Below are 26,708 nucleotides of genomic sequence, written 5' to 3'. Positions count from 1 at the left end.
GCTGGCAGCGCGGCGGAGGAAGCTCTGTTGCACACTTTGTTAGACAACATGTGGTGATGGAGGAGAGTGTTACCTTCAGAATTTTGTCCCCCGGTCGAAGAACATTGGAGGCGGGTCCATCAGGCTGTACCCTAGTAACAAAGATACCCTATAAGTCAAAAGTGATATGAGGTTAGGAATCACATGGTGGTGATGGTTTAGAATCTTTGCCTTTCAATCTGGATTTTTTTTTTCCCATTTCCATAGTTCATAGAGATATTGATATGCAGGTATGAGGCTAATTAAGAAAGCTTAAGCTCTTAAAAGGTTGATAATTATTCTTACAAAATAATATCAAGTCTTTCAAAAGTTGAAAAAGACATAAAACATAAATGTGTTGATTTTGTGCAAAAGTACTTGTTAATTACTACTGTGTACATGTCAAGGCAGAGATTATAAAGCATACAGTTATGTACCAGATGTGTGACCCAACAGTATGCATCATGTTAACCCACATTACTGGTACCACATACTGTGAGTCCACCAAACTCTACATGACGTCATTTCTTCAGGCACGACAAGGATCCAGCTTCTCAGAAGATCCCCAGAATGCTCAGTACAACACAGATGAACTTAGGACTAAAGTTTAATATGTTGTAGATAGTACAGTATTTACAGCATATACAATATTGATCATGTAACATATCTGCCAAACTAACACTTAACAAAGAATCATACCACAATAAAAAAACATGCATAATGTTAATAGGCTATTGCTATCATGTATAGTGAAAGAGTAACAATTGCATATGAGTGATACAGCTTTACACTAAACATTACTGACTACTGGCAAGCCATGAAGAGGTTAACAGGTAATGCGGCCAGCTGGTGTGAAATGTTGTGCATTGCAGTAGCTCATGTTTCCATGGAAACTCTTAAGGCGAGACCTACAATCTCTCTTACTAAAGTGTAATCTGTTAACATTAAATATGAGAAATGGTCAGAAGAAATGTCTCCTAAAATGTATCACGTCTACCTTAAATCATGTATTCTCTGTTTGTAACTGAGGAAGAAAATGTCTTACCATGTCCGAGGGCTTGAAGGGGTTTCCCTGCCCACTGATTCCCCCTGAGATGCTGAAACCAAGGCCAGGATTTTTCTCAATCCGAACACAGAACTGTAAACAAGAAGATAATAATGTATTGTCGTTTCTGACGTAAAACTACAAGAGGGATATAAATATAAGGTTGTGTACTGTAATTATAAATACATTACTTTTTTAACTGTATAGTAGGTGATATTGCAGTGCTAAGATATTTTCACAGTTTACTTCTGTGACACTGAATTGCTATGCAAAAAAACATTTGGTGAATAGAGAACACTGCGTTTTACAGTTACATGCACAACAGTATTATGTTACATTAACATAATTTTTCCTTCTTTTGTAAAGTTACCCTTTCTGATTTACAAGGTTGTCTAATGAGAGCAACTATATGCACTATATGTCCAAAAGTATCCAGACACTCCTTCTAATTCTGAATTCAGTTCAAGACACTTGTTAGGTGCGCACACTTAGCTTTTACATAGTCTCCATAGTAAAGCACTGCCAATAGAATGTGAGGCTCTGGAGCAGCCACATATGAGCCTAAGATCACCTAGCCCAATACCAAGAGCCAGCTGGGGGTATAAAGCCCCCCAGCGTTGGGCTGTGAAGCAGTGGAACAGTATTCTCTGGTGTGATGCAGCTTCATCAATCAAATCGTCACAGCAATGTTCCAACATCTAATGTGAAACCTTGCTAGAAGAGTACAGGTTGTTACTGTAGCAAAGAGGAGGCAAACCTTCTATTAATACCCTTGATTTCAGAAGAAATGTTGGATGAACAGGTATCTTTTTTTTTTTTTTAAGGGTTTTGTTGGTAATGTTACTGCATTAGTTTTAGCACTAGCGTCGCTTCATTTAGAATGAGATGGGTGGTTCATAACCTGCTCCTGATAGCCGTCCATGCTCTTCTGGCCTTTAGTCTGGATGAAGCAGCGGGCGCTCTGAGGCCTGGGACTGGTGCTCGTGATGGGCATGGGTAGAGGAGACTGGTACTGCTGAATGGACACCTTGTTCATGGCTCCCTCGTACTGCTGGTCTCGGGCGGCTCGGTGGGGTGGGGTGGCCGAGGCTGAGGTCACCATCATGCCCTGCTGTTGGTGAGGGTGTTGGACAGCAGCCTGAGGAAAACCAACACAAAAAAAGATCGTTAACTGTGAAGAGGCAGTCAGATGTAGATCATTTCAATGTGGGATCATACACTACTGTCCAAACGTTTGTAATCACATAATACATTAAGAATTCCTGTTATTTTATTCAACAATAAAAGTTTAAATATTATAAACTACACATGGGAAGGTATTATTATTCTTATTGTATCTACACACACTGTCCATTTGATCAGCTCCACTTATGGGTGTATCATATAGATGCACTTTGTAGTTTTACCATTATAGGCTGTAGTCAATCTGTTTCTCTGCACACTTTGTTAGCCCCCTTGCACCCTGTTCTTCAATGATCAGGACTCCCACAGGACCACCACAGAGCAGGTATCTGATCCACTCGTACCAGGGCATCACACACTAACACACCACATCAGTGTCACTGCAGTGCTGAGAATGATCCACCACCCAAATAATATTCTGACCATTGAAAAACAAGGCAAAAGGGGGTAACAAAGTTTGCAGAAAAACAGGACTACAGTCTGTAATTGTAGAACTACAAAGTGCTCCCACATGGTAAGTAGGGTTGATAAAATCAAAACCAGTATATTCTCTAATTACATATAAAAGGGCCCAAATCCTAATTTTCTTGTATTTTATTTTATCTTGAGGTTCACTTACGGCATTGTTGTGGCTTTATATACCAAAAACAGACATAATTCATTTTACATGACCTTTTTTTCAACCTCTCTTTATCCATTAGAATAGGCTGATTTATGTAAACATGTATTGTGGGCTGAAACACTCCTTAAATCCTTTTATCTTGAATGAATGGGCAGGGCTAAACTGCTATAGGCTGAATAGGTGGATATACTGTATGTTAATGTGTTGGTTTTTGTTATATCACAAAAACAAGTAATTGAAAACAGGCTGTTTTTGCAGCTTAGTTTCAATAAATGGACTGTATAGGAATGAATGGAACTTTTTGAAACTTTAACAGTGTCTCAGTTCACCATTCTTGACATACCTAAAATTAATAACAGCTTGCTACCTGTAGAGATGTGAAGAGCTAGTATTACAATCAAATTAGACTCATTTCATGCATTTCATATGCAACAAAGCTGGTTTTGTAAGTGTGATTCCACTTCTGAACATTAGTTTATATGTGAGGTGCCAACAAACGTGGCATACAACAGTACGCATTGTATTCTAATTGGATTTGTTCAGTAACTCCTAGTCTCCTCTTCTGCCCTGCAGTTATGCCTCGGTCCTGAGTGACAGCCTTTAGACATACACAGACAGGCTCCGGTTGCTAAGGAGACCAAGGAAGAATGCACAGTGAAAATGAATCACAGCAGCAGCTAGTAATTAACCCTGACATTTCAAAACATTAACATGGCAATCATGGCTAGATTGAGATGCATGTCCAGGAGAGAGCAGCTTTAGCGGAACGGGAAGCTCCAAAGTAGAACAAGACAAGGCTTATTACTGAGGGGGGACAGGCGTTTCTCCAAGACGTATTGTGTGAGCGAGAATGATAAAAATGTAATGACATCAAAACAAACGCTGCGACTCATCTCGGTGCTCATAAAGAGAAACGGCAGGCTGGTTTATTTTTAGGTTGAGGCATGTGTGCTTTGCCAGTTTTCTTCATGGTAGTGCATTTACAGCAACTGACAAATATGCACTAGATTTTTCATTATCACAAGTTACAGCTAAACCTTTATGACAGGTGTGGTTTAAAAAACAGCATGAATGCTTTAAAAGAGAGGTTCAAACCTTCACGCACATGGAGCTTAACAATGTGCCTGCCTTTTATTAGCAACAATGGCAGAGCTTAAAAGCAATGCCTCATACACCTGGTTCCAACAGAAAACTGTAAAACGCTAGAACACCATTCATTCTGCTAAGTAACTTCCTCTTTCCTATTGAGATTGAAGCATTTGCCTCCAGTCCTCTATAAATGTATTCCAGCTCCTAACATACTTGTGCCAGATAATTTATATAAATTCAGCTGGAACAGAGCAAAAATATAGACTGCCCTGGTTCCTTTAAGGTAGGGCTGGAGGGTCAGGCCTGGTCCTGGAGATCTGCCACCCTGCATAGTTTAGCTCTAATCTATATCTGACACACCTGATCCAGGTAATGACGGCCTTTAGGGGCATCTGAAATTTAGAGCCAGATGTGTTGGATCTAAACTTTACAGAGTGGTAGATCTCCAGGACCAGGACTGGGCACTCCTTATCATAACACATAGGAGGCGTCATTGTAACAAACCAGCCACACCAAACTTGAGAATGCACCATGTTTCTCAGACATTAAGTTCAGTACAATGAAACAAGAACAGACTAATCCCAGGTCAGCATTCTGAGAAGGATCATTTTTGGGGCCACTGGAAAAAAATAATATAGGAAGAATATATGAATATTTATTAAACAACTAACCCTGTACAGCAAGGTATAGTCATGCCAACAATGACTTTAATTTTTTGACTGACTACAATGTAAACGCATCTTGTAAACTCAGGAGTATATTTTAATCAGATCATATCTCTGTGCTTCATTATTGATAATCACATGGTGAAAAAAATTGAAACACAATTTATATTGTTTATTTTTTTTATCAATACAATGATTTTCATACATTTCTGTATTCTAAAACACTTATGCATAAATGGCATTCAAGCCTGGTTGATGAAAGTGGCTGTGCACTATAGCAGTGTATTGGTTTACTCCCATTATATGCCTTCAAGATTGCAGATCTTTTGTCACATAATGTTGACATACGGCAACAAAATGCAAAACATTCCCCATTTTATTTATTTATTTTTTTTACAAATTTTAGAGTGCTATAATAGGTTTAGAGTGCTATTAATTATGCCATTTTCAAAAGTAACCAGCGTTTTTCATGCATATTTCATATTTGTGCAGTAAAGTGTAGAGTAAAGAATTAATTTACACATCCTGAAACCATAAGGAACTTAAAATGAATGATACATTTTGATCCCAAGATCTGTACACAAAAACTAAAGCGTACCTTTTTGATCATATTCAGGTTCTCTGGAGGTACATCTCTTCGTCCCAGTGAGTAGGGGGCCCACTGAGTTGGAGAGACCACCTCTTGGCCATTATCTAAAATATTGCTCTGTTGTGAAGGTGTCTGGAAAGAGATGATTGAATGAAAGGGCATGGTACTCAGCACACAAATCCATATCTCATTGAGCACAGCATATAATGTATGTATGGGACACAACTAGACCGTAAGTACAGACATTAGAGAAAATCAGATAAAAACTGTCATTTTGATTTTCATCATCTTGATTTATGTGCATTTGCTACAATATGTGCTATCACATATTAAATTGCTACTAGCTCAAAAACAATGTGATTAACCCTTAAACTCTAAGTATATGTCTAAATGCCATTGCTAAATGTTTAGTAGTCACTGAATAATGCATAGCTGTTACTGATTAATAAGCTTTGAAATTAATAAGTGACTAATAAGCCTAGAGTTTAAGGGGGTTAATGATCTGCTTATACAGTATTGTGCAAAAGTCTTGGGGAATCAGGAAAAATGTTTAAAACTATTTACATGAGCAGGTAGTGTGATTTTGCCAGTAAAAACACTATATGAGATTAGAATAAATACAAATAAACATACATACAGTAAAAAGTAACAAACATTTGTTTAAGTCCATCAGCAGTACACCTGATTTAATTTAATGACTGAATAACTAATCTAGGTATTGAACAGTACTTGTAAAGCTTCCTGGAGAAGATGTTTGGAGAGGTTTGACATAGATAAATGCACAACGTATTGTTTAGTTGTATTTATTGTAATGCTTTTTGTTTGTTTAAATAATAAATACATACTGCCCAGATATATAGCTCTGCTTATCATTTTCTCCTAAGAATTTTGCACAGTACCAACAGACCAAACCAGTAGAACTGTGTGCAACATGTGTAAGCCAGTTAGATATGAACAGACTTGGCCTTCAATTATCATATGCAAGTGTCTCTGTAGTCCCTCAAAGAAAGTCTTACACTGTAGAGTGGCAACAGAGGAGGACTGTAGCCCACAGAGCAAACACAAAGACTGCAGACATGCAACACAGACACCTGAATATAATCACACAACACTGAGAGACAGTGCCTAGTCGGGAAAAGATAAAGTGACGTGTTAAGATTTGTATTAATCTGTGTTAAACAGTGAAATATGAGGAAATAGGAGGCCTGCCTGCCACTACCTTTATAGTGACTTCTAGGGTTACTGCGAGGTGGCTAAAGATCTTGATTATCATTTTGTTTTCAAGCAAAAACTGGCCTAATAAGATAATAATAATGTGTTCATCACACAATTTTAATGCCTCATGCTACACTGAAAGTGGAGCCGATGACACTTTTTTGTATATACTCACATTTGGTAGAGGTAGCCACTGAGTTGTTTGGTTTTCATGCTTTGTGTTATTGTAAAAGTTTATTGTCATGCTTCTGCTGGCATGCGGTGCAGCATAGCCTCCAGAGTACAGCATGCCGAAGTTTACTGTGTTGTGCTTAAGGACAGCGCTCTGATTGGAGGGAAACAACCACATGACATGAGTGAATGGGTGTGCCACACAGAAAGTCAAAGGCTGCTGCTGGGGGGAGGGTACACTGGACTGCACCACATACACTGCGCAGCTGCAACAGAGTGAAGAAGCTTGACCAACAGAACAACAACAACAATACAGTACATCATTACCGCCAACACAGCGAAACACAGCGGTCACATTTATAGAATACTAACAATAACAACAGTGTGTGACTAAGATTAGTGGACAATGAAATATACTATTAGATTGAGTGTACACAGAAACATAACGTCATCTGTTAGCCACACAGTAACACTCATGTACAGTACTGTGCAAAAGTCAGAGACCACCCTTCATTTATTCATTTCCAGTAAAACCATTAAGTACAAGTTGTTCATTACTGAGGAGTGGATAATGCAAATCAAACAAAGAAGCTGCTGGTGTTCTCAGAACATTGGAGTGGACAGACCTCAACATCACTGAATGTGTTTGGGATTACTTGGTTCGCAAGAGGCAGCAAAAAAATGCAACCAACTTCTAACACTGAACTTTGGAGATGTGAAAAGCAACTCTATGGGACTGAAAGGACATGTAGCTGTCAAAGAAGCTGTTACTGAGAAAAGAAAAAGAAAAAATGGATTGTCAGAAACAGAAAATGCAACCAACTCCTAAAGCCCTATTCAGATGGAGTCATTTGCCATGGGGAGGTGGGTTACTGCCAGTTTACCATAGACTGTTTATAACCGATTCGCACAGGACAAGAAATCTCTGTATAAATGACAGAGATGGGAGTGGCTACTTAATTTATGCACAGCCTTCACTCCATAAAAGAGTAGAAAACGTGTAAAAACATTTATTTAATTTTAATTTTCTTACCCTCTTACCCTTCTTAACCATTTATCTTGCTGTCCTAAGTGAATGCAGTGTGTCATCTGCATCACCATTAGTATGGGAATTCACAGCAGTCAATTTCATCAGATAAGATCAAACATTTTTCTGTCATTTTTATGTTTTGAGTTGTACATGTGAGATATTGGCCACAGAGAACACAAGTAAACACTTCTTCGAGTGCCTCCATCTTTTCCATAGAATACAAAAGTGTTTTACAGACATGACAACTTGCACGGAATTAATATAACCTGAACTTATTTCAACAGCTCGTTTTACAGGAGGTAAAAGGCACCGAAATATTTACCGACTGACGGTGCATTCGAATGGGACCAAATTCACTTGAAACTCTGTTAAAAATTACACTACTGCACCTCCCTATGTAAAACTAATCCTGCACTAATCCTGAACTTTGATGGTGTGATGAAACAGACGACGACATCATGACGGTGAAAGGATGCGTAGCTGTCAAGAAGCTGTTACTGAGAAAAGTAAAAAGAACATGTACACTAGAATAGCAAAACGTAGATAGTCAGAAGAAGAAAATGTACCCAACCTCAAATTCAAGACTGAACTTAGAAATGTGGGAAAATCTCTTTTTAAAAGAATTATTCACAGAAAGTAAGTCTCCCAAAAAGAATAGAAGCTGTAATAAAGGCAAAGGTTGGACACCTTAAATGTTGAAAATATTATACTATTATATTAAGTTGTTAAGGCTTATATGTAATTTTATGTTTATATAAATGTTTCCAGCTTTTTTCCTAATGATGAAAATGAATAACTTGTACTTAATGGCCGTTCTGACTGGAAATTAAATAAATTAAGCGTGGTCCCTGATTTTGTACAGTAGTACAGTAACACACAAAACAGAAGGAATTTTTGCTATGGTCTGCTCAATCAGTTGTATTCTGTGATGTTAACCTCCAATAAATGAAACGATGCACTGAGAAAACACCTTTGTTAGGCATCACCACCAGTAAATGAAATTATTGCACTTACTTTGTTCCTGGATTTAGCTGTTGATTTCAAATGTTCATAAGTAGGCCTAAATACATGATTTTGTAAGCCCAAGCTATGATGAGCATGTTTGGCAAAAGATTTCAGTAATGCGCTAAATAAGCACACATATTTTTTGTGAAATAAAATTAACATGTCTTAACATGTGCTAATAAAATGCTGGAATGTTATTCCTTATAGTTGCTTTACTTACCCGGTCTAGTCTTTTTGCCTCTATGTGTCGTAGGAGCTGTTGTCTCCAGTCCACTGGCATTTTGGAGGTCGGGTCCTCTGGTTTCTGGGGTACTGGTCTCAGCTTTGTGTCAGCGTCAGGGCTCTTCTCAGTGCATGTACTAAGATTATAATCTGAAGGCATTTTCTCCAGCAGGGCAGCCATGGTGGGCCGTGCAGACACTGGGCGAGCCTGAGATGCCCCATATGTCTCTGTGCTGTAGCTCCGGGCCGACAGGGGGCGCCGTTGCGTCAGACTTTTGGTGGGGTATCCCATAATGGGCTTTTTAGGTTCTTGATAAGATGAGTATTCCTCTTCATACCTACCGTTCCTCTTGTGAAACTGAGTGTCCACCATGGTGGACAGGCTGTTCTGATGTTCCAGCATGCCTTTGAGCTGTTGAGGCCTGTTGTAGTGCTCTGCCATTTGGTGTTCCTGGGCTTCTGCTACCCTGCGGAACAGTGCCATCTCCGTAGAACTTACCAGGGAGTCTGCTCTTCGCAGAAAGCCTGGACGAGAGCGCTGGGGCTGGGCAGAAAACTGTGGAGTAATTGCGTCTTCAGTGACCGATGGCTGAGAAAACGAAAACATTTGCTCCATTGGCTGATAGCCGCGGTAGCCTCGAGGGCTAACAAGCTCCTTTGGCAGTGTCTTGCCTGGTTGATTCACATATTCTGGGGTGTTGGGGAATGGTGGAGGGACTCTCCTATCTGGTTTCACAACGTCCATGGCTCCTTGAGGGTTGAAGCTTTGGTCAAACTGGTAAACCTTCTTCGGGATAGCAGGTTTCTGCTGTTGAGAATTTTTATTCATGCCGAAGCCATCGAGATCATCATCCAGCATGGGAGCAGAATGGCTCCTGGACATGCTCTGCTCCAGAGGTCCTGGGAGATCTGCTCTGTCCACACTGCCTTGATTCTCTATGCTAGAGCTGTAGCTTTCCAAAGGAATGCTGTACACTTTGTAGGATCCGATATCGATTTCATCTATGCTCTGGGATTTCTTGAATTTGGACTTTACCTCCTTCATCATTGGCGAAAGTCTCTCGGAGCTCTTGCTTATGACCATGGTGGTGCCCTTATTTGGTTCTTTGCGACCCTGAACATGTGAGAAGATGTTGGGCTGACCTTGCTCTGTCCCTGAATCTCTGGAGTCCAGGAAGCCCCAGGCTCCTGTAGAGGGGAAAGTGCCAGGTAGTTCGCCCATCTCTTGCTCAAAGTCCTTGCGGTCAGGGTTGGGGCTGTTCGCAGGGGTGAGTTCAAGCTTGGAGGGGAAAGCAGTGCGGTCCTCGAAAGGGCTGGGAGTCCTCGTCCAGTTCTGCCAGGGGTTTGGGGGAGGGGGAGGAGGCACTTCAGTGTCTGGAGCGTTGCGGAAAGTGTGTGGAGACTGCTCCAGCTCTAAAGGGACCCCCATAATGCGCTCCTGTCTCATCAGAGGCCGTCGCCCATGTGCTGTTGAGGCGCTGCGAGGCTTCGTGCCTAGCATGGGGTTTCCACTGCTGCCACTAGGAGTCTCAAGGGGGGTCTCCTCCGCTACAAACCCTGTGTTGTCATAGTGGGGGGCATCATTCCAGCTGTCAAAGGTGTCACTGAGTGGCCGCCTCTCGCCTCGCTGCTGCAGGGTGCTAGAGGGGGGCGTCTCTCTCTGACTGAGCAAGGGCTTGCTCTCTATGGGCTTTGGGAAAGACTGAGCCAGCCTGAACACAGAACGAAATGAAAACAAGAAAAGAGGAATCTGACTTTATCAAGGACCCAACCCAACAAACAAAGAACTGGCTGAGATTTTTGAGAATAACTTGGTCCAGTTAATTTCTGGGAGGACACTGCACTGTCCATCAAAAGAAAGGAAATTTGGCTTTTGGCAAAAAACATTTCAATGATACACCAGACACAACAGAGACTCCAAACTCCAAGGATGATACAATAACAATAAAAAATGAAAAAAAAGGAATCCTCAAACAAAAGTTCTTTTAATCATTTGGCATTTTGGCATTTCCTTTGGAACTGACAAACATGACAATACAATACTATTATACAAATACAATAGCATTACACTGCCTTGCATTACCCTGGTAATGCTACTTCAGGTAAGCTTATTGAAGTGACTAATACACTTACCATTAGCAAGAGGGGGTAACATATGTTCTTTGCTTATGACCATGAAAAAAATAATAATAGTCATAGCAGCCTTTTAGGCCTGGATCATTATATTTGGTCCACTCAGTTATATTTGTCCTTACCTTATCTGTGCACGCAGAAGTGACCTCATTTAATTCTCACTGCAATTTCTTAAGACTCTGTGGGATATACTGCATTTTGTTGCAGGATTAGAGCAAGGAAGAAGACATTATTTTAAATAGGGGTCGACCGATTATCAGCGTGACCGATGATTTGAGCTGATATTCGGCATTTTTCCGATTATCAGAATCAGAATATGAACTGCCCCACCTACACCTATTGGATTGATGGAAATGTGGATGATGCATAATGTCTCTGTGTCCTGCCCCATGTCGAGAAAATGGAATTTTTCACTTTTGAAAGAGACACGTGAGGGAATGAAGAAGGACCTGCTCTGCTCCCACAGCGAGAGAAAAAGGTAAAAAAACAAGTCACGGTTGAACAAAGTAGTTGGCAGTGTACTTGGTCATATAACTTCGCTCACTCTAGTCAAACAAACGTGACTCGTGTGCAGGTCGAGCCCTGCCCAAAACATCACATTAGTCTGGTGAGTGAGGTTTCTGTGTATAGGAGCAGACACGATGTGTGGACCCACACTGCTTCTGTAGCTAGTAGTTTGAGCATGTTCGGAATGTGGGTGATTACAGTGGAGATTCAGTGGGCCAACTATGCAGGCAAGCCTCCAGAAAGTGGTAAATTACTAGTAAAAATCATAATGTATCGTTTTACGTTTAATAAACAAGTTCTACATAATTTCCGGTCATTTTCATTTCTATTTTCATTCGTTAAAAGTACAGACAGCTGTAGCTCTGCTTAGGCTAAACGAGTCGTTACCATGGAATCAAGCATCGACTTTTCAAGAGCCAATCAGAATACATCTGATACATTTAACACATCCAACTACTGCTGGCATAAAATACATTTTTGGTTGAACAAAATGAAATAAATAATAAATAAATGAAATGCATGATTGCTCAGATGTTTACTGTAATATTTACTCTAACACACAGTTCTGTGTATTTGATTAGTGTTGACTTTATACAGTTTTTATTTAGATTCACTTGCATTCCTATACTGAAAAGGCAAGCTCTGCTCCTGATGTGTCAACACTGTCAATGACTCATACTACATATCTGTTTTATATAAATATATATCTAATTTTTTTAAAGTTTTTGAACCCCTTTTTTGAGCACAGACGTCATTGACTATTAACCATCATTGAGAGCTATTGAAGTCAATTTGTTTATCTGTTTATTATCTTAAAGATAATTTTAAAATGTCCATGTTACTATTTTTGCAGCGTATACTGTCTAAAGCTCAAAGCACCTTAATTCTTTATAATGTTCTAATATTCATTTAAAGTAAGTGAATAAATTTTCACACTACAAACATCAAATATATGGTAAATGAATATCAGCCCCAAATATCGGTTATCAGTACCTTTGATTACTAATAACCGGTATCAGCCCTGAGAAAAAGGTATCGGTCGACACCTAACTTTAAAGTGAATTTCCAGCTTCTACCAGGAGAAACAGCAGTGGATTTCTAGTAGCATTTTAATGAGGATATCACTAGAGGAGTTGTCCTGCTGACCTTGGCTCTGTGTGAGAGAGCCATGGTGATGGGAGCTCTGCTGAGACCCCTCATCTTCTTAGACATGCATGTTTAAGAGAGATAAAAGCCATCTTGAGTACTCTTCTGAGTACCACACTTCCATTTCCTGAGTTATCTTCCACTTGATGCTAATTGATATACTACATGAATTGTGCACATCTGCTCCGTAATATAGGGATCAATAACAGAAAATAAAGCCACTGTGAAGGGAAAAATCAAAGCGTTTTTGGCATAATATGCAAGATATGAACAAGATATGATCCTAGCAATTGGATACCAGCAGTCACTGCTCAGAGATCTGTGCTTCAAACCAGTTCTGTTTCTGTAATTGATTCTCTCTTTTACACATAGTTTGCTTCAGCAAAGACACTGAATATTTGCCCCAGACTCAGAAACTGCAATCATATCTTACAATTTGAAACTAGGTGCTTTTAGCATTTGCTTTAGGTTTCTAAAAATAAAACCTGTTGGATTTTGTGGTTTTAAAGATTTTCTTTCAAGTGATTTAGCGAGCCTAATGACAGTGGATAATACATAACTTGATTGCATTTAGGTATGCATGCATGTACGAATTACACTTTCCAATGACTGAAAGCTCAAAGAGAATCTTTTTGAATGAAAAATCTCATGAGTAAAAAAGCTATTCAAGGGACATTAAGGCTTGTTTTGAATTCCCTTAATTCACTTAATCTGTGATCTGACTGCTTTGTAGTAGATAAAAAGGAGAAGTCTTTTCTTTGAGGCTTTCTAAATGCTTTGGCATCATTTTTAGGCCACCACAGAGTCAATAAATAAGAAAGCTAAGTGAATGTATAAAGTGTCATGTTGTTCAATTGCACAGATGTGGTATCAGTTGAGATAAATTAATGCTGGCAGCCATGAAATGTGTCGATCAGTCGTTGCCAACCTGTTAGTCCAGTGAGTCTGCGTCGGGCCCTCTTTGGCAGCACTCTGCAGGGAACTGACATTGCCAGGGGGGTTGGAGGACCCAGAGGAACCCTGCGAGGGCGAGTAGTCGGAGTAGGTGGCGGAGGATCCACTGTTGTTCAAGCAGTGCATTTTGTCTGGGTCTGAGTCATCTGTGGATTCTGAATGGCCAAAAAAATGGCAAGAAACATATTAATATTATACATTTCACACCCATAACTCATAGCTTATAATCTTTCTGTTTAAGATCTAATCTGTATGCTGTACTAAGTGCCCGAGGATCCAAACTGGAATAATAGTTTCTATTCCCAATTGCAACAAAAAACACTTTTTCACTCAGCGTTTAATTATGCTGCACTATGTAATACATGGCCATTGTAAAACTAATTTTTTTCAGTCTCAAAGGGGGCGTGTATTTTTTACAATACAAAACAATATAATTTATTCAGTACATCAAAGGCTTATAGCCTCCAATGATAGAATAGGTTTGTATGGCATGTTAAGAAAGAGGCCATGAAGTAAGAGGCAGAAGCAAAATGCAAAAATGTAAGATTCAACACCAACTTATGTTGAGAACACAAAGACACACCAAAAAGTGCCTCTACTAGATGTCTGAAGAGTTTAATGGCTCTAAAAACTACCTTGCAGAAAGTTGTCAGTCAAAATGCTTAAGAATATGTAAGCTAATACTTGGCACATTGTTTTACAATAGTTTTAAGAAAAAGGTTTGGCCTAAAACGTGCTTTACAAGCCATTGAGATGTACATGCAGGGCATTCTCAGGTAAAATAGTACCCAAAGGAAATATTTCAACATTTTGCCTTTTTTACGTATAAAACTCAGAAGACACTTGTAGGTTCACTGGTGATTTTGGATAGTGAGTAAAATCGCCATATTTGATGTAGACATTGCAAGCCCTGGTTCCCATCACCACCACTGTAAAGCAATCTGAGTAAGTTTCTCTACTATTAACATTTCACATCAAAACACTTCGAATAACGTACATCTCAATAACTGAATTATGCCGAAATTTAAAAAATCAGTGGAATTCGCTTTTAAATCTGACCATTTCCAGAATACCTTTTTTGTCCTTTCCCAGCAGTACGACCTTTGGCTTGTACATAGGGGGCTCCACCAGAGTCGGCCTCATGTCAGAAATTCGGATATCGTTAGGTGAACCTCCCATAGAATCCTGGGAAAATAAAAGAAAAATTCTTAAAACTATTCCCAAACAAACTGACCACACAAAGACTGAAGTGGATTTGGGGGTTTAAGACTTATGGAGGATGTTCTGATAATACTGACTTTGCTTGATAACATTCAAACATCAGCTTAACCTCTCTCTGGTCTCCACATAATTTATTTGCATCAGGTCGTATCTAGAACATAGATGAAATGATTGTAATAGGGCATTTTGACCTTGTGACATTATGTTAATGTTGATTTCACATTTAATGTTTAGAAACCTTAATATTCTGAATTTCATCTGTCTTAATATATCCATAGAGAAATTTCAGTGCTTCTGAAGTAAAGCAGCTTCATAGCTGTGCTGCATATGGTTACACTATCCTATTCATAACATATAGGACTCATATGATAAAAATAATGATCAAAATAAAAAGGCCCTATTATTGAATGCGTCACAGACATTGCATTTCTATTGCATTTACATAAGCAGTAGAGTTGTGTTTTTAATGCAGCTGTGCTGCAAATGTTAATTGCAAGTGAGAGAGACATGCAGAAACATTGAGGGACCTTGTTAGCATCTAACAGGGTGGGTGTAGATTATTAGTCTTAATATTAGATAAGACTTGGTTTCCCTAATTACACATTATGTGAACTGTACACATCAGCGCACCTGTTAAAAAAAAAAAAAAAACTGACACATCTTGGATTATGATACATACAGAGACCCTCAGTGCCTACAGAGAAGGCCTAACGATTTCTGGGAACTAAAAAAATGCAAGTCTGTAATTTTTAGTTTTTTATCTAATATAATCATGCTTGTCCCAGATATGCCACTGACTGAATATGAGTGGCAGTTTAAACAGTGGGCTGTTAGAAATGAAAAACAGCAGCAGCAGCTCTGCACCAGAACTCTCTACTGAAAGAGTTACTGTGAAACGGCTACAAGGGAAATATACGCTAATATGTCATAAGCTTGAAGTGAAACGTCTTTTAGAAGCTTTAAATGCTTGTGTTTAATCAAGAACTGCCTTTTTCAAATTTTCTATCCCACTTTAAATGGTGCAGCTGTTACATTCTGGTGCCTAAATGTGCCAAAATGTAAGTGCTGCACTGTTTAAGGTGGAATGGAGAAAGTTAGCTTCAGCCTTGTCGGAAAATGTTAATGCAAATCACTGATAGATTGGCGCTAACAAACTACTAGAATCCTATTGGTGCGCTAGCAGAAGTTAGCATTATCTGTATTATCGGTTTTTTCCTCATGTGTTGACCAGATCTTGACATTTATGGCCCGAACTGAAGGCCTAGCTCTAACAGTCATGGTTCGCCACTGGATACATAGATATAGTAATTCAGTGTAAAATGTTTTGATCCACAGAATGAAAGAAAAAGTGCACTGATAAAACTATAGCTATATTGTATGTGCAATAAGAAAATAATCATATTGCACGTTTAATATAGCTATAGTGCTATACTGAATGTGCAATAATCTTCTCAGATCAGTATCTTGTCTTACATCGTGGTTTATAGAAGCCTGGAAACAATGAAAATGATAAGACCTCCGTCACAGGCTTTAGTTAACTGCAGCTTAAGAAAGAGAGTAATCTGCAGTCAAAACATCGATTAATGATAATTTTTTACTCCATTTTAATGACTAATACTTTTTCTGTGACAGTCCTTTTCATGCTTCTAAAGCACACAAAACCCATTTGAAATAATCTGATTTAAAGTGATAGTCAGGCAAAGTCAAATTTACACACTTATCCTCGTAACCCAAATGTAGGTGATCAGTAAAGTTGTAGTTGCTGTCCAAAGTTTGCTTCTTTAGTTTCACACTAAAGCTATGGGGCTAATGTAACTAACAATCGAAGCCTACACCCCACCAATTAGCACTCACCTGGCCCAAACTGTGTTGAGGTGTTCAGTAATCTCAAATAGACTTGTGAAAGTGATTTCTGACACTGTATGGTATACTGGAGTAATGAAATAATTGAAGTTCTGGAAGAGGACCATGCCCGAAGCTTTTTGTGAAATCCTACATCCTGTAAACTTCCATATCCATTTTCGCTTCCATTTTTCTATGATTTTTTCTATGAGTGTGAAGTTTTCACACTGCACCGCCACCCCCATCACTGGGCTGCTCTTTAGGCCCATCTCTAAATCCTACTTATAAATACATAATTTGGATAACCTCAATCAAATTACAGGTTTTATTGATTTTCTCAGTGAAAATAAGCTCATACATCCTCTGCAGAGAACACACTTACATATATATCTAATCTAGTTTATCTGACCCCTTATTTCATGGAGATGGACATAGCTTTTCAAAAATATGTATATCAACTCATCTTAGTATTTCTATAGCTTACCTCAAGTATCTGAAAAAGGCATGTGTAGTATGGGATAAAAATTTAATTGTGTTTTATCCTGAATGTGTGAAATGCACTGCAAAGAATTTACAAAAGCATGTTGCTTTTGTTTTAGTCACAAACAGCATTTATATGAACTGAACTCTCGGAAACCATATCAAACGTGCTGAACATGTAGTAGTGTTTAACTATGTCTCGGCTGACCAGCTCAGACAGCTAACAGGCTAAGAGGTTCCTTCAATATTATTCGGAGATAGGCTCTGTTAAAGCTTAATATTTATAAGGTTTTACTAAAAAACTGCAAAACAACGTAAAGAACATGTTACATGTACAGTACAAAAGTCTGAACACCCCCGGTCATATTACAAGTTTTGTTTATTTGATAAGTGAAAAGTTAACACATTCTCTACAGACAGCACACTTAAATATATCAACTTTATGTACAAATTTTAGTGCACATTTTCTATTAATTTGTTAAAAATATTGAAACAAATAAGATATGAAACATAAAATGTTTCATAACTTTTTTTGTGCCACATTTTTCCCCAACATGTTACATTCACCAAATAAACAGTAAGTGTGTATTAAAATCTGTAGAAGTGTGTTCTCTATAGAGGATGTGGTAACTTGTTTTCACAATCAACAAAACATAATTTGACCAGGGGCACCCAAACTGTTGCATACGAATGTCTTACAGGATGTGAATGTTTATGTAGAGCTGCCATAAGTAGTATTAAATACAGCATGGAGAAGCGAAGGTAAACCTCAGTTAGCTTGGTAATATGGCAATTCCCGTAGAGGTGCTAATGAAAATTAGCATTTGTTAACGATAGAAAGTGGACAAAACAAGAAGGTTATCAAAAGACAAAATGCATCATTTTAAGAAGCTCTAGTTCAAAACAAAAGGAACTCTGAACACCAACATGTCTTGTGTGATTGACTACATTTGGGATAAGGGGAGTTCTTCACTTTGATTAGTTGTGTGAGCCTAACTTTTACCATGTTTATAATGCATATAAACTCCTCTACTTTTGCACGTTTGCTCAGGTCACATCCCTCTGGAGCAGATCAGCCGTCTGGCTCACAGCTGTGTGTTCAGCTCACACTCTCCCAGCCCTGCTGCTGTACATCGGCACAAGCAGCTGCAGAGCAGGACAGAACCCGCACCATCTGATCACCTCACACAGTCAAAACATCACTCTGTGTGGCGGCACACTCGTTTCAGGCCAACTCTTTCCATTTCTCATCCTCCTGTACTCGTTTGCTCATCCTGTCTGCCTGCGTCTGCCTTGCCTTCCTCACAGCAAGCCAAAGCAATATTAATATTTCAGTAAGCTCTCAGTGACTGCGGGCAAATTATTATGGGAGGCTCAAGCTTTCGCCATGTTATTGAGAAATATTACATGAGAAAAATGCCATGAGAAGGCATTTGATGTGCTTGCCATGCTATCACACTGGCTAGTGGGAGAAAATTCCTTTCACCTCTTATACTACATAAATGGCTAAAAGCAGTCAAGTAATGATATTTTCGATATTTCATGCTTTAAAAATGTATAGTTTTCAATGTCTCCTGCATTAGCCCTCTAATAAAATAAGCCCCAAAACAGCAACCCCTACAATTTATAAGGCATTTAAACCTGGATGTGTGTACAGCATAAGCCCTGACCCCTCCCCACCCATGCTACTCTGATAGGATACACCCAGTTGCCTAGTTTTGATCATCAATGACAAAGATTTCCACAAATACAAGACCAGATAAGGCTGAATAGCATATCTGCAATACAGCTTTACAGTTCATATGTCAATTTTTTTTAGATTTATGGAAATCGTTACACTTTTAACTAAAAGCTATATACAAAATCTCATGTGACTCTCAGTAACCATACATACAGTATGCATATTTCCTTTATTCTTCCCCATAAATGGGACAAGGGAGAGCAGTGTTTGTTTTATCCGTCTTGTTTGCCTTGCAGGCAGTTAAAAGTCACCCCACTGGTGATTGACTGCTGTCTGGTCTCTCAGCCACTTACTATGAGGCAGAAACACGAAGAGGAAGTTACGGCCAGGCTCGTATTCTCTGGCTGTTGAGGCTTGGGAACGACGCGATGTAAAGAAATCTAAGCAAAACAAACAAACATACATACATACAAACAAACAAACAAACAAAATGGAGGGTTTTCATGGTCTAGAAAGAAAAGAATGTGTAAGAAGCATGGGGTCATGGCATCAGTGCCCCCCAAGGTCTCATAACCCTGGATGTTAGGGCATTACATGTGCTATATTTTGGCTACAGGGTCTCTGAGACTGTGGGTAGTAGCAGTGTTGAGGCCATACCAAGCTGTAATGGACACAATACACCACACAGCTGTGTGCTATTCTACACAGACAGCTATTGCAGAAAGCATAGGAAAGCCTGGAATAAATGCGAATGGGCATGAGTTGCTGTGTTCACACAATTCCCTGAGTCTTAGCTCAGCTCAGAAGCCTCCTGTAATTCTGCAGAATTCTGCTGCTCTGATGTGAAAATTAATCAATACGAAGCCTCTAAAGCCAAACTCTGATTTTTACAGACATTTTGTTTTCATTAACCTTATGGTATATTGACATTTTAGGTCCCCCAGGAGGTCGGAGCAGCTTTCTTACCCCTCCAAAAGCCAAAATGAGGGGTTTTGATTCAAGTGTATGTGAACAATGTCTGTGTAAACAGAGCAACAGGAGCTTTTTCCAAGTTTTGACTGCTCGATCTAGCAACCAGATCTTGATCTTGATGGAGGTTATACACCTCCAAGAACTTCCTTTAGTTTTATCAAGTGGCATTTTGTGGTAAAACCACTGAGGAGGATCCTCTGAGTGGATTTTGTTTTCTCCAGTTTAGTTAGGCCAGAAACATATTTCACGCAAGGATGCGGACGCAGCAGCTTCAAGCTTTGCAAACACAGTTTCGCACGTCATTGCGTTCTAAAATGTGTCACGACGCAATTCATAATGCAACACAGACGCAAGCTGCATTCTGAGTATTACCGTGGGGGTGCAGTGCAGCGTCAGCCAAGCTTGGTCAAACTTGTACCACCAGTGTGCTTTCTTAACCATTAACTGTCATAGCAGACAAGCAGTTCCCTGGCATGAACATATATAATACACCACCTTCATTCCAATAGAACAAGTAAAGCAGCGAACATATATAATACACCACCTTCATTCCAATAGAACAAGTAAAGAAGCTCACACTTCTCTACTGTCCACATGTGACTGTTAGAATCATGACAGTAGATCCCGCCTTGGGCCCTTGAGCACAGAGTGTGTTAACTGCCACAGTAGTGTAAGGACGCATTGTTAGTTTGTGCATAAGGACAGTGCGTTTGCAATGTGTTTGCAGGGCGCTGTCATTTGTGTTCTCATACTTGTGTTCAGTATGTTTCTGGCCTTAAAGCCAATTCATCATCACACAGTAGATCTCTGTACTGCACATCAACACCGATACAAAACAGCATCGTCAGTCGCTTCAATCCACTCAGATGAGAGCACTCATCATTTAACAAAGCAAACCTCACCCCATTTTTCGCATATGAGAAAACTGACAGTGACAATGTGGATCCAAACCTGAATCCTAGCGATAGGCCTTCTTGCTCTGTTGAACTTTTAATGGGTGCCACTCAGCAGGCTCTGAGTGTACTTGACATTTAAGACTGACCTTTCCCTCTGTTTGCTCAGTGATCTCGGCTGTGGGCTAAGCAATATTCTGAACGGTATCAAAGGATCAAATCTGCCAATGTGATTCTTTTATGGAAGGAAAATCCACATACATATTGACCTAAAGAGTTTTCATTGACGCAACTTATCTTAAAACTTGACTCATTTATAAATACAAAATGCTGTTTTGGTAACCCCGCTGTACCAAGATCCAACACAAATGCTAAAGACTGTTAACCACTTAAATTCCCAGGTTTATTATATCTTACTCCAGCTTATTATTCAGTAATTACACAGAAAACAATGCAAATTGGCTTAATGTAACGTAATGTAATGAAAATGTAAACTGAGTTATTCTTAAGTTATAGGAGTGAGGAATTGAAGCCTGAACCCACTGGTTGTTAAAGTGGTTAAACAGTAAATCTAATTCTAAATGAAGTGTAAATCACCGCAGAAGCAGTGCTAGGGTGCAATGACTTTGAATCTGTAGTCCAGCTCTGCTCTAATCTACTCTGCCCATGAGGAGAGCTAATGAATTTATCATTCTCCTGCCCCCTAAACAAAGCGCTTGTGCTGGCCTGGCCATCAGAGGGCATCAGGATTTGAGAGATGAAACGTTCTCATTGATGTCTGCTGGGTTCATCCCTGCGGCCCGTTCTCCAATATGTTGACTTTTGATGAACACCGCCTGACATTGTGTGGGGCTTGCCAAACACCCTGGAACTGCAATCATAAGCCCTTATACTAACAATAAAAACATGTTAAGAGATGTCCCTTCAATCTGAACTGTACTGGACGCTCTCACATCTTTGATAGTCTTCTCTAAACTCACTTTCTCCATTCCATAGACTCAATCTCTTTTATCTCTGTAACTGATGACAGCCAGTATATAAATCAGAGAGGAGCTTGAGACAGCCTTGTACTGCTGAAAATGATGCAATATTACTGCTACATATTGCACAATTTAATGTTTTAGATTTACAAACACATATACTGTCAAGAATACCAAGATGCCTTTGCTTCTACAAAGATCAGACAAACACCACAGAAAACTAGCTGTACCTCAGAGCTCTCATTTAGATCCTCTTTGTCCTTTCGCTTTGGGATGTCGATGGCTGAGTTCATGATGACAGCTTGCTCTGGCATCGGAGGCTTGGAGAAGTCTTTAACCTCTCTGTCTGTCACCTGCCAAGAGTGTACACCCAGTCATGTGTCGTATGTCTAATCAATTATAATGAATATTAAGAATGACGAGAAAGAAGCTAGTAAGTCCACAGAATTAGGCCAGAAACATACCATACGCAAGGACACAAAACGCAGACGCTTCAAGCTACTCAGTTAGACACAACCAAGCCTGGACAACCGGTCTTGTACTGCCAGCATGATTCCTCCTGGTCAACTGAGCAGTTGAGTCTCACACAAAAATAGTTCGCTTAAACATTAACATATATGTATATACAATACATTATCGCCTTTTAATTCCAATGCAGCAGGTAACACAGTTCACTATCCTCTATGGTCCACTTTGTGTTGTGTTGCTGGAATAACAGTAATTGTGGCTGTTAGAATAACAGAAGATTCTGCTCTGATTTGTCCTCTACCACTGCTTTGAGTACTGAGTGCTTTGGCCGCCCCAGTAACACATGGCAAGTTTGTACAGACAGACCATGGCATTAGCAATGCACTTTGCATTCACATACTTGCGTTGAGTATGTTTCTGGCCTTAATGTGATTTTGCAGCCAATTTGCATAAGTTTAGCCATTACAGTCAGATCCACCAATTAACACTGTGCAAACCTGATACCTAAATTATCACACACTTGCCTCAAACTGTGTTGAGCTGCAAAAAGACTTGCTTGTGTGGCTTCTGACACTGTATGACATGCTGTTCTCTATAAAAATGGACAAAATTTGAGGTTTTAAGGGCTGCTCCTACTGTTTTAAACTATGCACTTTTTAAACTGTGCACTATGTACTTTTGCCCATGTTGATAGTATGTCATGCAGTGTCAAAAACAGCATAAGCAAGACTAATGAGATTACTTCACTTTGTGGCGTGGTTCAAGGCAAGATGTTTTAAGTGACCATTTCTCATGATTTCTGGTGCCTATTAGTCTTGCGGTACCACAAAGGATCTAACAACGAGAATACACCTCTGGGGACAAATCGTTAAATGTTTGGTGCTGAATAGCAAAGGTACGCCCCACCTTAACCCGAACCCCAAATTCCTCTAGCTTGCCTTTTTTAATGTCCAGAGTACAATAGATAACACAAGCAAAACATGCGAGCTAGAGAAATGCCATTGTCAGATTACACAACTGGTTTTACTTTGCATGAGGCAATGTTTATTTTTACTGCACTGCATGTGTTTTCCATACATACATTACATATATACATTCTTAAGTGGAGTTTCTTTGGGGGGGGGGACTTCGATCCATGGGCTAACGACAGGCTCGTTTGCTCCATCGGACAGTGTTGAAGAGTGCATCACCCCTTACTTTGAGCTTCGTATTCAAGGTTTAGTTTCGGACTTTCACACTCAGTTTGTTTCCACTTTAAAGTATTCTTAACCACATTTAGCCCAAAAATTCTGATGGTTGTCCCCAGACATTCTCGTTACGAGATTACATCTGGCCCTATGATAATAGGTGGCTTAAAGCTTGCATTTTTTGTTAAGCCTAATTCCATTACTTGCTAAGCCACATTAGCCCCTGTAGTTCCAGTGCAAACTTAACCCCTTAAAATCCCAGACTTATTACATACTAAGTCTTATTATTCAGTAACTACAGGGACTTCAGTGCAAACTAGCTGAGCTATATTTAGGTTATAGAAGTGTGTAATAAAAGTTGGGCCTGTGGGCATGCTGTGGCCATTTAAGTGGTTAAAGAAGCAAACTTTAAACACCAAACATGTCTTAATAAACCTTCAGAGCCCATGTGTGATCTTTAGTTTATCACTCTCATTACTACATACACCAACATTCAAAAGTGTCAATCACAATTCAAAAATTTGGCATCACCGTTTTCAATAAAGGTTTTAAGAGTGTGGCAGATAAATATCTGAAATGATAATATAATGATGCCACTACTCTACAGCTTCACAGATTAGTAGGAAGCTGTGAAAAAAGAAGAAATGTTAGATGGGTCCAAATGTTAGATATGATTGGTGCTCTTAAAAAAGCTGAAATATTGAATGAAACACACTGAAATACTTTCTGGTGTGTAGCTAATAGTATTGCCGTCTAAACTTATTCAAGTTATTACTGAATAAAATAACAGCGATTATTAATATGCCTAATGATTCCAAATTTTTGAACACCGGTACAACTTACATTTTTATAACAGTTGTAAAAGTCTTTATTATTCCTTTTTTATGCTTTATTCCTTTTTTTAATCCTTCTTATCATGTGCTAAGGTTAATACCAATAGTATGTCTCGAGGTTAAGGTGGTACAGGGTAAACTGTGTACATTAGATTTTTCTCTGATCCACTGCTTTAAAATGTTTTCTCAGCTAGATTTGCATTGTACAACAGAGGCATATACAAAATTAAAGCAGACACATGCTTTAGTGAGCTGACATGTTATACCTCCTTGGGTGCAATGGGCCACTTGGGTTCATATTTGTCTTTGTTGATGAGCTCCATGTTGGTGCCAGAGGAGTTGGTGCCAGAAGAGCTGAGCGGGTGAGTGGTTTTGCCCACCATGTTCTGCACTGACTTAACCATGTTCTTCAGGTCCTCAGGGTAAGGGGTGGGATATCGTTTCAGATTAATCTCAACCTACGGAGAGAGAAGGGGGTGCGAGCAGATTTAGCTTTGGAATCTCCTGGGAAAATGTAAGAGGAAGTGAGAAAAATAGGTAAACTGAAAGATAAACTGTGTTTATATATATATATATATATATATATATATATATATATATATATATATATATTATTCATACGAAAATTGTCTACACATTCTAATCAAGTACATTCAATGTATTATTTTTTCATTGAAGTTAAAGCTCATTATCAAACAATATTTGATGATAAAGGATTGAAAATGAACACACAAAATTTGCCAGGGGGACCTTGACTTTTGCAGAGTTATCCTCGTCTTCCTTCTTGTCCTCAAAGTCGAACGCTACAGTCATCCTCTGCTGTCTCTGCTCCTCCCACAGAGCAGGGTTGAAGCTGTCGCTGTCCGACTGGTAATCTGCAGGACACATACAGTGTGAGACGTCTCATGTAAAAAACAGCTAATAAAATCTATACACACGTGAACATAGCAGACAGGTTTGATTTTTGTTCACCCTCATCGTGCCGAGGCTGCTGAGGGAACATGTAGTTGGTGAGGACCCTCTGCTTAGTCTCAGGGTGGGCCTCTGTTTGGAGGGGGATGAGGGCCTTGGACTGTAAATCATTTCAAAAAAGGCCATCAGACTGACACAATATCCAGGACTTGCACAAGATTAGCCATGTAATCTACACTGACCATTCAGTGTCAACCAATATTAACCAACCAATGTTACACCATTTGCTTTATTAAAACCACCTACTATGTACTTCCACTCACTTGCCACTTAATGTGAACCAAATGTACACTATACAGATGTACAATTAAAGATCATAGCTTTTGCAGTGCACTTTGTCAGCCACCCTCTACTCCACATTGGTCATTGGTCATTATATATATACAGTACTGTGCAAAAGGAGTTTTACCAGTGGCTAGGCTTACAGCATTCTTAGTATATACAGGTACTTACATGTTTATAATACATACAAAAATATTATTATTACACATAGTATTTACATACTATACTGTGCAAAAGTCAAGAGACAACCTTGCATTTGTTTAATTTCAAAATGGTAATAAAGCAAGTTATTCATTTTTTCTCATCAGGAAAAAAACAGAGAACACATAATAATTACACATAAGCCTCAGCAATTAAATATAATAACAGATTTTTTAGTACCTAGCATGTCTACCCTTTGCTTTATGTACAGCATTCATTCATTTGGAGTAGACTTTTAGGCTTTCAGTTTTCAAAGAATTCTACAGGGATGTTTTTCCAGACCACCAAAGTTCAGAAATTGGTTGCATTTTCTGATCCCTAACACATTCAGTAATGGGGTGGTCAGTCCATTGTTCTGAGAACATTAGCAACTTCTTTGTTTGATTTGCTTTTAATTTTCTTCTTTTTCGTCTATTTCCTTTTCCCTGTAACAGCTTCTTGACAGCTATGGATCCTTTCAGACTCATAGTGACTCACAGTTAAAGGATGGGCAAAAACTTCTTCTCCTTCTCCTCTCTCTAAAAGATGAAATACTGTTGATGATGGTGACAGTTTTGGTGCTCTACCAGGTCTTGTATGGTTGTTAGGACTCTCATTTTCTCTATTTTTTGAACTGCAGTTTTAAAACTCCTGTTTTTTTTACTTTGATTTTACTTTGACTTATCCCTTCCTTCTGCTAGTGGATTACCTTATATCTAATCTCCTCAGAAATATCTGTTTAAAAAAAAAACTTATAATTAATGGTTGTTTTATTTGGAAATTTAATAAATGAAAGGTGGTATCAGGCTCAGAGTTGTTGCTGGGGTTTTTCCATGTCAGTGTCACTGCTAGGTTGAAAGTGGCCCACTACTCAAAAAATACCTAGCTAAGAGCAGCACAGAGGTCAGAAACTGACCACTAATGAAGAACTGAAACTGTGCATGACAACAGACAGGTGGAACTTCTCGCAAGGTCAGTGTTTCTAATAAAGTGGCACGTGAGTGTGTACAGAGTTGGGCAGAATACTTTAAAATTGTAGTGATGGCTGAATACTGAATACACTGTCCTAAATGTATTCAGTAATATATTCTATTACAATACATAAAAAGTAATATATTCAGAAT

At 39.1% G+C, this 26,708-nt stretch overlaps 1 protein-coding gene across 1 annotated transcript in view; it reads right to left on the bottom strand.

Annotated features, from left to right (window-relative positions):
* Positions 1–26,708, bottom strand: part of lrrc7 (leucine rich repeat containing 7) — a 110,542-nt gene that overhangs the window by 4,341 nt on the left and 79,493 nt on the right. Inside the window, exons 15-27 of the mRNA XM_036570272.1 lie at positions 25,123–25,222; positions 24,901–25,025; positions 24,417–24,608; positions 21,893–22,015; positions 19,171–19,257; positions 14,667–14,778; positions 13,568–13,748; positions 8,852–10,565; positions 6,601–6,750; positions 5,220–5,342; positions 1,965–2,201; positions 1,064–1,156; positions 74–148 (exon numbers count right to left, since the gene is read on the bottom strand). Coding sequence (XP_036426165.1) covers positions 74–148; positions 1,064–1,156; positions 1,965–2,201; positions 5,220–5,342; positions 6,601–6,750; positions 8,852–10,565; positions 13,568–13,748; positions 14,667–14,778; positions 19,171–19,257; positions 21,893–22,015; positions 24,417–24,608; positions 24,901–25,025; positions 25,123–25,222 — 3,312 coding nt within the window. The remainder of the gene's footprint in view (positions 1–73; positions 149–1,063; positions 1,157–1,964; positions 2,202–5,219; positions 5,343–6,600; positions 6,751–8,851; positions 10,566–13,567; positions 13,749–14,666; positions 14,779–19,170; positions 19,258–21,892; positions 22,016–24,416; positions 24,609–24,900; positions 25,026–25,122; positions 25,223–26,708) is intronic.

The sequence above is a fragment of the Colossoma macropomum genome, unplaced genomic scaffold (assembly GCF_904425465.1).
Source record: "Colossoma macropomum unplaced genomic scaffold, Colossoma_macropomum, whole genome shotgun sequence".
NCBI classification, from domain to species: domain Eukaryota; kingdom Metazoa; phylum Chordata; class Actinopteri; order Characiformes; family Serrasalmidae; genus Colossoma; species Colossoma macropomum.
The sequence above is the reverse complement of the archived record's forward strand: the minus strand, read 5'-3'. Positions and strand labels throughout refer to the sequence as shown.